We start from the raw sequence: 12,567 nt of genomic DNA, 5'->3' as shown, positions 1-12,567 counted from the left end.
GTGCAATAGTGGGGACCCTAGAGGTCTTCCAGAGGCCAGGGATCAAGGCCTTCGCGGCATTCAACATGTGTTTCGTCAGTGAGTTCTTATATCTCTTCAGGGAGAAGGAGGAGATGTGGAGGAGGCAGCACGCCGCGTCAAGAATCAAGCTGGTCTCTGTGATTTGTTTAATTAAATTTGTGACCTGGCGCCAATAGCTAACCAGGCGAGGGCAGTGCCACCAAATGTGTATCAACGTACCTACCCCCTCTCCACATCTCCAACATTTATCAGAGGTCTGAGCATACCAGGAGTTTAACTTAGCAGGCGTGGCATACCAGTCCGTTAGCAGCTTGTAGGACGTTTCTTGCATTTTTGTGCTAATAGAGCATTTGTGTGCCAGCACACAGGCGTTTCGCCATTGTTTCTCTGAGATGTCCCTCTCGAGTGCCCTGGACCAGCCTTTCTGAAACCTATCAACCGTGGAGGTAGAGGGCTTCTGTAGCCATTGGTATATGACCGATGTCGTTCTCTGCAGGAGCTCACCCTTGATACAAACTTCTTCTAAGTCGGTCATTGGTCTGGTGAAGTGTGGTTTGTTCTGCCTGTCACTGGTGTAACTACGAATTTGGAGGTACGTCCAGAACGGTAGGGAAGGGAGGTCATTTGCCTGCTTGAGTGTTTGGTATTCCACAAACGTTCCCCCCCGGAAGCAGTCTCCCGCTATGAGTGTCTTGTCGGTGGATAGGTTACGTAGTGTCTTCGTGCCTAGTCCTGGTTGAAAATCTGGATTCTCAGACAGCGGGGTAAGTGGTCCTTTGACTGAGAATATGGAGGAGCATTTAATCCCCAAAGCAAAAACCGTCAGGGTATTTGCCTGAAGAGGCTGGCGGGGCATTATATGGGCTTTTTTCAGCCCAGGGTTCCAGGGGGAGAAAAGGAGCGGTAGAGGACTCAGGTCATCTTCCAGGGACACCCAGTCTTTCGTCTCTCTATGGCAGTGCCAGTCCACGACCCTTGTAACATGAGCAGCTATGTAGTATTTTTTAAAGTCGGGTAGTCCCATTCCCCCATTTTCCTTTGGTCTAGTCAGGAGAGCGAACCTAATCCGTGCTCTGCCGCGAGACCACAAGAAGGTCAACAGTGCTGTCTGAAGTCTTTTAAAGAACTTATTAGGTAGGACTATCGGCAGAGCCCTAAGCAGATACAGAAGCCTGGGTAGCATCACCATCTTGATGATGGCTGCTCTTCCGAACCAGGAAAAGTATCTCTCATTCCACCGTTTTAGGTCTTCTTCAAAGCTACGTAACATTGGTGTGAAGTTAGCGTCGTACAGCGATGTCAGCGACGGAGTCAGCCAAATACCCAAGTATTTTAAAGCTTTGTTTTCCCATCTAAAGGGGCAGTTGGCTTGTGTCTTAGTGAGGGTCGGTTCAGGGAGTGAAAGATTCAGGGCTTCGGATTTGGTCAAATTTATTTTCAAATTGGTGAGGTAGCCATACTGGTCAAAGGCTCTCAGGAGGTTTGGGACGGTGATATGCGGGCCTGTCACAAAAAAAAGAAGGTCGTCCGCGTAGGCCGCTGTTTTGTACATCCTATCCTGTACTGAGATCCCCTGAATTGATTTGTTGTTGTTTACCGAGCGGATGAACGGTTCCAAGGTAAGGATGAACAACAGTGGGGATAAGGGGCAGCCCTGGCGCGTTCCGTTATGAATTTCAACTACGTCCGACAGTGACCCATTGATCTTGACTCTGGCAGTTGGATGGTGATATAGCGACGTTATCCACGTCATCATACTCGAACCAAGGCCTATATGGGAGCAGGTCGCGAACATAAAGTCCCAAGACACTCTGTCGAAAGCCTTCTCCGCGTCTGTGGACAGGAGAAGACTCTCGACTTTCTGTGTGCGGGCAGCCTGCATGAGCAGGAGGGCCTTGATGATGTTGTCTTTGGCTTCCCTCCCGGGCATAAAGCCTACCTGTTCCGGACCAATCACCGCAGGCAGAAGTGGCCTCAGCCTGTTGGCCAAAATTTTTGCCAGCAGCTTCAGGTCTATATTTAAAAGGGAGATAGGCCTGTAGCTAGCGCAAGTTTCAGGGTCCTTGCCTGCTTTCGGGATAACCGTGATATGCGCGGCGTGGAAGTCCCTCGGTAGGGGTCTGGGGTTTGTCAATGAGTTGAAGGCTTTCTGCATAGGGCCCACCAGTATGTCGCTAAAGGTCTTGTAGTAGATCGAGCTGAAGCCGTCCGGTCCCGGACTTTTCCCTGACTTCAAGGCCCCGATGGCCTCTCGGATCTCTGATAGCGAAATCTGTTCTTCCAGGGTCTCAACAGCCTCAGCTGGAAGTTTAGGTAGACCACTCTGTTTCAGATAGTCCAGGACCTCTTGTTTCCTGGACCCCTCCGACCCAGGCGGCCTATGTCTGGGCGTAAGGTTGTAGAGTTTAGAATAATAGTTATGAAAGTGTGTTGCAATGTCCTCCGTCCTAACATCCAGTACACCAGAACCATTCCTGATCCCGGTAATGTGGGTGGAGGAGCGGGGGTCACGCAGAGCTCTCGCCAGTAGCCTACCTGACTTATCTCCTGTCTCGTAATAGATTTTTTTCCTGAAGAAAAGGAAGCGTTTCGTCCTAGTAGCCAGGATGTTTTGTAGCTGCCTCCTGGCCTCCAAGAGGCTCGCTGCCGTTTGTTCAGATAGGGACTGTTTGTGCTTAGTTTCTAGTAGGGAAATTGTGTGAAAAAGTTTGGTGGTTTCAGCCTCCTGTAGTCTCTTTCGCCTAGCCCCCATGCGAATTAAGTCGCCCCTCAGCGTACATTTATGGGCACCCCAAACCATCATAGGATCTGCCTCCGCAGAATCATTGTGCGTGAAAAAACTCACTAGCTTGTCAGTAATCTGAGGTAGTAGTGCTGGGTCTGTCAAGAGCGACGCGTTTAGTCTCCAGGAGGCTGAATGGTTCACAAGAGAGGACTCAGCAACCGTCAGGGACGTGGGGGCATGGTCTGATAGGATCTGAGCTCCTATTTTAGCCGCCGTCACTCTAGCTAGGTCCCTCTGTGAGATGTATAAGTGGTCAATACGAGAATATCGTTTGTGGGGAGCAGAGTAGAACGTGAAGTCCCTTTCTGACGGGTGAAGGAATCTCCACGTATCCACCAGTTGCAAGGACTGTAGAAGAACTTTTATCTTTTTGAGGATTTTGTACGAAATGCAAGTTTTACCTGTCGACGCATCCACCAAGGGGTTCAATGGGACGTTGAAATCTCCCCCTAATATCAGGCAACCTGATGTAAAGCCTGCCAGGGCCCGTATCATACGCTGGCAAAAGGTAGCATGTGCAGAATTGGGAAAGTAGACATTTGCCAGCGTGATTGGGGTGCCCGCGTAGCTGCCTTTGATAAATAAGTATCTACCGTCTGGGTCGGTCATCCTGTCAGTTAACTGAAAAGGCGCGTTTTTACTTATTAGGATCGTTACCCCTTTAGACTTGGCCAAATTATTTGTCGCATGTAGGGCCGTCGGGAAGTATGTGTTGGTCAGTGTCGGTATCTTATTAGTTTGAAAGTGAGTCTCCTGCAGAAAAACGAAATGCGGTTTACCTTTCTTGAGTTCCCTGAGCAGTGTGGTCCGCTTCTCTGGTATGTTCAGTCCCTGAACGTTGTGCGAAATGACCGTAGAGCCCAGGCCTACCGATGAGTATGCCATCTGAGGCGCTCACCCGTACCGCGGCTGACTATGCCTGAAAATAAAACAACAAGTTAGGTAGAGCACTGATGTGGTGGACCAGTGGTCCGTTTTGCACTGCGTATCTCGGTAAAGTGTATAGATACAGATAGGGAAGATGGGGTAAAGAGAGGTACAAGCAAAGAGAAGGGAGGAAGGGATAGAAGGTGGGGGAAGGGTAAGGAGAGTATACAAATAGCACTACGGGATGTGTCAAGCACCCCGAGGTCTGAAGTAGTGGGCCCGTAAGCGCAATAACCCCTGCGGGACCCACTCTGCGAGGTCGTGGTGTGACTGAACGGTAGCGACGAAGGCAGACGTCACTCAGTCACCTCTGAGGAGGCGTCCCAGGGTTCTGTGACACCGCAGTGAACAGCAGCCTGAGACAGCCTTCACCACCAACAATTGGGTGGTTTAGCGTTTAACCAGTACAAATTAACAAAACAAAAGGATAACACTCTCTGTCACAGCACAGGTGAGAAGAGAGGAAACCCGGCTTGTAAAAGAAAAAGAAAACTGTATAACCAGTCCACCTGCGTATGTGGCACGCGGACTGGTGGTGCTGAATAGAAACCCTGCAAAGAAAAAACAGTGATTAACCGGCAAAAATTTAACAGTCTTAGTTTGAATCTCCCAACAGGTTGAACTCAACAAGGTATTAATAAGAAACATAACCCGCTGTTGGAGTCAGACTTTCAAACAGCCAGCATAATAAACCCCCTTATACTAATAGTCTCTTAGTATACCCTATAGGTTATCAGTTATGAGCTGTATTGCAACAACCCCTGGTTTGAGTCAAATCTGAGTAGGAGAGGATCACCCGGCCGGGTGATCCAGGTACTTCACACCGCTGGGTGATGCGCTGCAATAGCACCTCAGATTCCTGTGGAGCACATTCTCCTGAGAGCAGCCATTTAGTCCGCCTGCGCTGGATCCTCACTAACAACGTGCCAAGTTCCTGCAAGGCCAGAAGATGGCGATGTGTGCCCGTACAATCTTTAGGAAAAAGCACGTGTAGGCTGACAAAAGCCCATCATGTTCCTGTGTGCCATCCAGCGTATATGGGCCAGAAAAAAAAAAAAACAAAAAAAAAACCAGGAAGGTTGTATCAGAAGAGCTTGGACTGTGGGCATTGAACAAACAAAAGTAAAAAACATAAAGAAGGGGGAGCATCAAAAACGTGACAACAAGCGGCTAGTAGGAGATGTGTTCCATCTAGTCTTCCTCCTGAGCCCTAGAAGGGCCTTGTCTGAGATTAGGTGTGCCACTTTGCGAGCCGTGACCCCGGTTCTGTTTGGATCGTTTGGTGAGCCTCTTCTCTGGTGTGGAGAGTGGCGAGCGACAAGGGCCATTATCCATCCTGGGGAGGGCAAACTCCTGATACCACTCCGGTACAGCGACAGGGTCCAATTCCAGAGCCTCAAAGAATTCAGGGAGATCGGCGGGGGAGCGTAGTACATATTGCCTGCCCGCTTTTGTGACCACCAAGGCGAACGGAAAGCGCCAGGAATAGATTAGCTCTTTTCCTCTCAACACCTCTAATAAAGGTCGCAGGGCCCTGCGGTTCCGTAGGGTGATTTGAGATAGATCGTGGAATAACATAATAGTCTCCCCGTTGAACACCACTCTGTCGTTCCTCCTGGCCTTGATCATAATCTCTTCCTTCAATGGGTAATTCTGTAGGCAGCAAATAATGTCACGTGGGGGAGCTGTGTCAGGGCCTTTAGGCCTCAGTGCCCTGTGTGCGCGGACAAAGTCAATGGCCGCATCCTCTTGTCTCTCCAGGAGGCTGTTGAACACTCTCCGTAAAGTGGGGATAATCTGCGCATTTTCCACTGATTCGGGGATCCCTCTCACCCTTATATTCGCCCTTCTCCCTCTATTATCTAAGTCCTCCAAATGGCGATTTATGTCGATGAGGTGGGAGGCATGAGAGGTCACTACGGTCTCCAATTTAAGCAGTCTCTTGTCCCTGTGTCTCCCAGCAGTTTCGACCGTCGTGAGCTTCTCTGTGAGAACAAGCAGGTTGGACTTTAGGTCAGTGATGGCTGCAGAAAACGTGGATTTGATATCCGCAGCGAATCCAGTCATGTCTGCGTATGTCAGGGGGTGGTTTGGGTGATTATATCCCCTACCTGAGTCCTCCGCCACCGAGAGTGAGTCCTCGCTAGTCTCGTCTTCCTCCCGCTGCTGGCGCGCCATCTTGTTCCCCGCCATGCTGCCGCCTGAGACTGCGGTGTTTTTAAAGAGATCCGTTATGTTCCTAGTTGATAACGCCACTGTGCTTCGCTTAGAGCGGGTCTGTGGGGTGTGGAACAGCTTTTTGCCCATGTCTGGCTTTGAGAAAGCAGGGTTTCAGGCTGTAAGCCGGGTTTCCTCACGGAGCTCCTCTAGTGTGCGTCCGTCGCCATCAAGCGCCAAGCCACGCCCCCTGCTGCTAGAATTTCTATAGCTAAATCCTGGAAGACATCTACGATTCCGTTTAGTTTATTAAAAAGCAAACTGTCGTGGATTATGATTAATGAAAGGTTATCTGCTCTCAAGGAGGATACAATTGCTTGGTTTGAAGCTGTATGGGAACCCTGGATTAATTATAATATAAAAACTTAAATTTATCTGTGATCTTTTGAAGTTTATGGTCTATACTAAATTGGAGAGCACTCTCGTCGTTTTCCTGACCCACCCTCCCTTCCCTCTCTTGCTTCCCTTTTTCCTTCCTTCTCCTTCTTTTTCTCTGCTCTATGCTAATAATATATTTTGTCTTTTCTTACATTTTATTAGAAATGTTCTATTTCTTACATTGGTCTATATGACCATACTACTTTTTAATACATATATCCTCATTCGAACTCACTTAATGATTAATATATATTTGTTTTTTGTTTTTGTCTCTCATTTTTCTTTTCATGATTAATAAGCAATAATTATTAATATCTGTACATCTGTATTATTACATAATTAATTGTAAGTGTTATGTTTTCTAAAATTCTCAATAAAAATATTGAAACACAAAAAAAACATTCAGCTTTAATTGCTCTCCATTCAATAATAAAAATAAAATAAAAACTCAATAGGTTTCTCTTGTAATAATAAGATGTGCACATTTGACTTACAAACTTTTCTGGAAGTTTTGGGTCACTTTTTAAGGCTTTCCATAATTTCTTCAGGCATTCCATAAAGTCGTTGAACCCAAACTCAGGCTTTAAGTCATAGAGTAATGGTGAATACCCCAGCACTGCATCATGGAAGCAGGCAACACGGTCAACATCCATATCATTCTCTCCAGCAGAAATCGAGGCCAGATCAACAAACACTTTTAGCTCATTGACATCTAAATAGAAAATAATAAACCATGAAAGGGTTAAATAGATACATTACCGTTAATGTACAATATGTATTAATGTACGATAATATTTTTAAAGTCTAACTGAAATCATACACTTTTTCTCTTTATAGTCCTGTTTTCCATGTTTTTTTTTAGAACTGATTTTGCTTAGAAATGCATTGAAATGCAATTTTCTTTTAGTGGAAATGCACTTGTACAAGTACATTGTACAGCCATATTTTCTTACCAGATATACAGGCTACTTTTTCTGTAGTACTGTGATTGCACTTTATGATTGCTCACTTTACTGCATCCCTGTGGATAGGCCAAGAAGTAATGCGATTACATACCAAGGTACCTCTGGAATATTCCCTAGTCAGTGATGGAGAACCTTGGCATCCCAGATGTTTTGGAACTACATTTCCCATGATGCTCTACTACACTGCAGAGTGCCTGTGCATCAATGTAGTTCCAAAACATCTGGGGTGCCAAGGTTTGGCATCTCTACCCTGGATCTTTTGGCAAGTATCTGGGATCTCAAATTTTTCTCCCTTTCATTTGTCGCATTGTTGCCACATTATCACTATGCCAGGCCCTACAAGAGGTGTACCATCCACCTCCCTGCAGTGACCACACATAGTAATGTAAAATGCCTGTTCTCCAACTTCATCTAGCCATAAGCATGATTAAAGTAAATTGGGGCACCAAGACAAAGCTGCAAAAAAAGCTAGGAAAAGACACCTTTCTATCAGTAATCAGGCTATAATGCTGAGGTGTGAGAAAGGGACAGCAATTACAGGACAATATTAATATTGTAATGATTTTTTTCAGTGCTAGTTTAAGCATGCTTGCCAGTTATTATTAGGGACATATACATATACGATACATTTGTGTATCTCTCCGGACGGCGTAACGTATCTCAGATACGTTACGCCGCCGTAATTTAGGGCGCAATTTCCGTATTCAGAAAGAACTTGCGCCCTATGTTACGGCGGCGTAATGTATCTGGTCTGGCGTAAGCCCGCGTAATTCAAATGGGGATGTTGGGGGCGTGTTTTATTTAAATTGTACTTGACCCCGCGTTTTTGACGTATTTTTGGAACGGCGCATGTGCCGTCCGTTCAATATCCCAGTGTGCATTGCGCCAAAGTACACCGCAAGGACGTGAATCGATGTGGAATCGACGTGAACGTAAATGATGTCCAGCCCTATTCGCCAACGACTTCCGCAAACAACGTAAAATTTCCAAAATTCGACGCGGGAACGACGGCCATACTTAACATAGGATACGCCGCACATACCCCTCATATAGCAGGGGTAACTTTACGCCGGAAAAAGCCGAACGCAAACAACGTAAAAAAAAAGCGCCGGGCGGTCGTTCGTTTCTGAATCGGCGTAAATACTAATTTGCATATTCATCGCGTAAACATACGGAAGCGACACCTAGCGGCCAGCCAGAAAATGCAGCCTAAGATACGACGATGTAAGACACTTACACCTGTCGGATCTTAGGGATATCTATACGTAACTGATTCTCTGAATCAGGTGCATAGATACGACCTCCCGCATTTAGAGATACGACGTATCTTGTATCTGAATCTGGCCCACTGTGTTGACCAGCAGTTTTCCACACTGGAAAAATACCAGTCACTGCTGGGACACAAATGCAACACACCTTTGTTCAGTCCAGAGATATGGGGAAATAACACAATGCAAACACATCAAAAACACAACACAACAAAAAGTAATATGCGTTTTTTCAATGGCGAAGTGTGAAAGCAGCCTTTTAGGCTCGATTCCCTAAGTTTACAATACTGTACATGTATTATTTTGCAACATGTATTTTGAAACTGAATTCTAGGCAGATATAAAAGACCCATATTAATATAGCTCTGTACTCATTATTACATAATTAAACGTGTATTTTTCAGTGCAAGCAGTTTAAAGTGATATTAAAGTCAAAGTTAAAAAAAAACATGTCATACGTACCTGCTTCTCTGCAGTGTTTTTGCACAGAGCACCCCGATGCTCCTCTTCTCTGGTCCCCCCGCCGGTACTCCTGGCCCCTCCCCCCTGCCAAGTGCCCCCAGAGCAAGCATCTTGCAATGGGGGCACCTGAGCAGGCTTTTTCACGAGCCGTGACTCTGCATGCCCATTCATACACAGAGCCACGGCTTGGTCCTGCCCCATTCCTCTCCTAATTGGCTCACTGTCTGTCATTGACAGCAGTGGGAGCCTATGGCTCCCACTGCTGTCTTAGCCAACGTGGAGGGATAGTCTCTGAAAAGCTGAGGCTCTCGTTGTGCACATTGCTGGAGGAAGATCAGGCTCAGGTAAGAGTTAATGGGGGCTGGGGGGCTGTTACACACAGAAGTTTTTTTTTACGTTCATGCATAGATGCATGAAGGTAAAAAACCTTCAGCTTTTACAAACACTTTAGGTATTTTGTATCAGCCTCTTGCAGTCCCTGTACAGCCAAGATCAGACTAGGGAAGACAGGTAACAAATCAGTTGTGCCAGTCCCTAGATGTAATGCCTGTATAAGTTTCTTTTTTTCAGGCTTTCTTTTTCTTTTTGTTTTCACCTGGTAATCCTATGAGTTACACCAGGGGTGCCCAACCTTTTGAGGAACAAGGGCCACTTTAGCAACTTGAAAACTGGCCACGGGCCACAATGAGTGGAGCTGGGAGATGACGGGTCCGTGTCCACTCTGCATATTCAGAGCAGACATGGACACAACCCACTCTCCTCTATGGGCCCTTCAATCCGATCCGCCCAGACAGAAGGGGACAGATTCCCTTTTTTTTTTAAGTGGATCGGATTGGAGAAAGGCAGGTGTAAACGGAAACAAGTCTGTTTACATCTGCCACTTTATAGAGGTGAATGGAGAGTCCGATCATGTAAAAAGAGCCTAAGGCAGCCCACAATCTGGTGGCGGGCCAAATCAGAGGGGCACGCGGGCCAGCAGTTGGGCACCCCTGGGTTACACACTTTCTGTCCTAGGGTGGCTACAATCACTCAACTGTATCTATGGAGGGAGTATCGTTCTACCTAGGCTGCTTTCGCAATTTAAACTACAGTTATGCCCTCCTCTATTTATCTTCTATACACAGGGGAGGGAGAATATGTAATTTACGCAACATGGCTTGGAAGGAATATATGTAAAAACAGCAAAAAGAATGGCATATAGAGTATGAACTTTATGTTAACCCCATCAGAAGGCATAAAATCAACCCTAATAATCAATAAACAAATTTTTTTGTTTGGTCATTTTTTATAATTGTGTGAATGTTTATATTGTACCTTGAACATTTAGCACTTTATTGACACTTAAAGAGGGTAGAATTGGAAGGAGACTGCATACAGATTTATGAATATAAGAACTAGCAAAGATAATTGAAAGAATACAGTATATGTTAGTACACAATAGCAAGTAGGCATCTCATCCTAATTGGAAATATGGGAAGGTGCAATATGTAAATAAGAAAAATAAAACACACACAAAGTTAAAATGCAAAACAAAATGTATTTCATTGATTAATAAAAGTTGAATTCTTTACCCTCTGATTGTGTTGACATGAAAATAAAACCTCCCGGTAAAAAAAAATTTGAGGAAAAGTATATCACAAGTTGGGGGCTAGTTCACACATGGCTGGTAATCCGTGCCCCCTGCAGGGCCATACAGCTTGGGTGTGTTTAGGGATGTGTACCCGCACAGGTGCCACATTGAGAGAAGCATCTGTGTTCGTGCAGCCACTGTGATCCAATAGACAACAATGGGACTGGCAACACAGCGATGCACGCAAAACATGTCCATCCCCATGCCAGTAAGCATGGCCCTGCACGGATGAAAACAAACTCTGTATGAAAAAGGCCTTACAAGGACACTGCATTTCTGGCAAGATCATTAGAAATGTTCTTAGCATAAGAAAGACAAAACTGCAGCCACTATCCAAGGACTGGTCAGCTACAATATATTACATTTTTGTTTTTTGGGTTAGGATATTCTAAGTTCTGCAGCCAAAGGAACTTCTAGGAAATTATTTTTTGAATAAAGGTGAAAACTGTCTTATTATAAGCATTCCATAATCTTCTGCACACCAAGACAAGTAATGAGAGAGATAAGGCCAATATTGTGAGTGGCAGAGTCCTGTCAATATAATATTTGAAAAACTATAAAGAAGGGGTGAACAGAGGATGACCGAAACTGAGGCCTTACTGCTCCTTCATTTTCAAATTTTTACAAAAACAGACATACCTTCCAATGCTTCTTGAACCCAGAGGAAAAACTCTCTTCTTTTCAAAGCCTCCATAAGACATGCAGTGTGATTTTCATTCATTTCGGACAGCAATTTTTTGGTTTTCACTACTTCTTCACTGATGCAAGATAGACGATTTTTCTTAAAATTTTCAAAGTTATCCGCCTGCAAGATAGGCTAGTAATTACCACACTGCAAAGCAAATTTATCTAATCTTGATATTTCAAATCATGGAGGCTATAAACAGTTAAAATTATTCACCAGCTTCTTATTAGTCTTTAGGATTACTGATCTGTAACAGTGCATACTGCTTCAATAACTCCATCAGGTAAGGAACGTTTTTAGTGTCGCTAAAAATATACAAGCATAGATGGAAATGTGTTGGTTGGCCTACACAAATAACAATAAAAAGACAATAAGAATTTGCTGATGCTCTGGTAAAAAGTCCTGGGAAGATTGGCGTATAGAGCACCTAAGACTTACAATTAATTTCCCCTTCACTAGGTTTGTAAGGAAAGATCTAATCAAAGAAGGTTAACATGATTGATGGTTAAACACTCCCCCACTGTAAACTAGTCATTTTAAGTAGAGTTGCCCTTTAAATCTATTTAATTTGAAAGCTGTGCTGAGATAATTAGGTCAGCTGACCCTTTAAAAAATTCTAGGCACCTGGCCATCGCAAATTATGAGTTTTTGGCATTGGCAGAGCAGAGCTGGCATCTTTTGGTGCAAAGCAAAAGCATGTAGGATTTGATATACTGTTCCTGCACCAATTAGGTTCTACAGCTTTGCACAGTGCTTTCATCTACAAAGATTTGTAGATGAGGGAAGAGAGAGCAAGAGAGATTATTCCCACCACTGACTTGCACCTCCACTACTAACCAGTTTTAGGCTGGCACAGGTCATTGACAAAGTTGTAGGACTTTAAAAGCAGTACAGAAAAGTAGGGTAAGGGACCTGACTGCTACATGGTAAGAGTTGCAACAGAAGAAAGGCAGTATGTGATTGTTTTATTCTTGCTTATCTATATTGCGGAACTGAAAAGAAGAGAGACACAAGGGTCATTAAAAGGAGTCACTTTCTGATGCTCCAGAAACAAGCAATCATCAGGAAAGACCTATTGTGAAATAAGATCCTCCATATTATCTTGCTTTCCCAACTACCCTATTGTCATAAAAGGTAACAGAACACATGAAATATAAGCCTTATGCCGCGTACACACGATCATTTTTCGGCTTGTAAAAAACAACGTTTTTCAGCCTCTGGAAAAAAAG

The 12,567-nt window shown here is 44.8% G+C and overlaps 1 protein-coding gene across 5 annotated transcripts in view; it reads right to left on the bottom strand.

Moving 5' to 3' along the window:
* Positions 1 to 12,567, bottom strand: part of RNF213 (ring finger protein 213) — a 520,350-nt gene that overhangs the window by 240,507 nt on the left and 267,276 nt on the right. For all 5 annotated transcript variants that reach the window (XM_040345008.1, XM_040345007.1, XM_040345006.1 and 2 more), the window contains 2 exons: positions 11,293 to 11,458; positions 6,823 to 7,040 (listed from right to left, as the gene is read on the bottom strand). In XM_040345008.1, the coding sequence (XP_040200942.1) occupies positions 6,823 to 7,040; positions 11,293 to 11,458 (384 nt within the window). The remainder of the gene's footprint in view (positions 1 to 6,822; positions 7,041 to 11,292; positions 11,459 to 12,567) is intronic.

The sequence above is a fragment of the Rana temporaria genome, chromosome 3 (assembly GCF_905171775.1).
Source record: "Rana temporaria chromosome 3, aRanTem1.1, whole genome shotgun sequence".
NCBI classification, from domain to species: Eukaryota; Metazoa; Chordata; class Amphibia; order Anura; family Ranidae; genus Rana; species Rana temporaria.
Note: the sequence above shows the minus strand (reverse complement) of the source record. Positions and strands in the feature narration are given on the sequence as shown.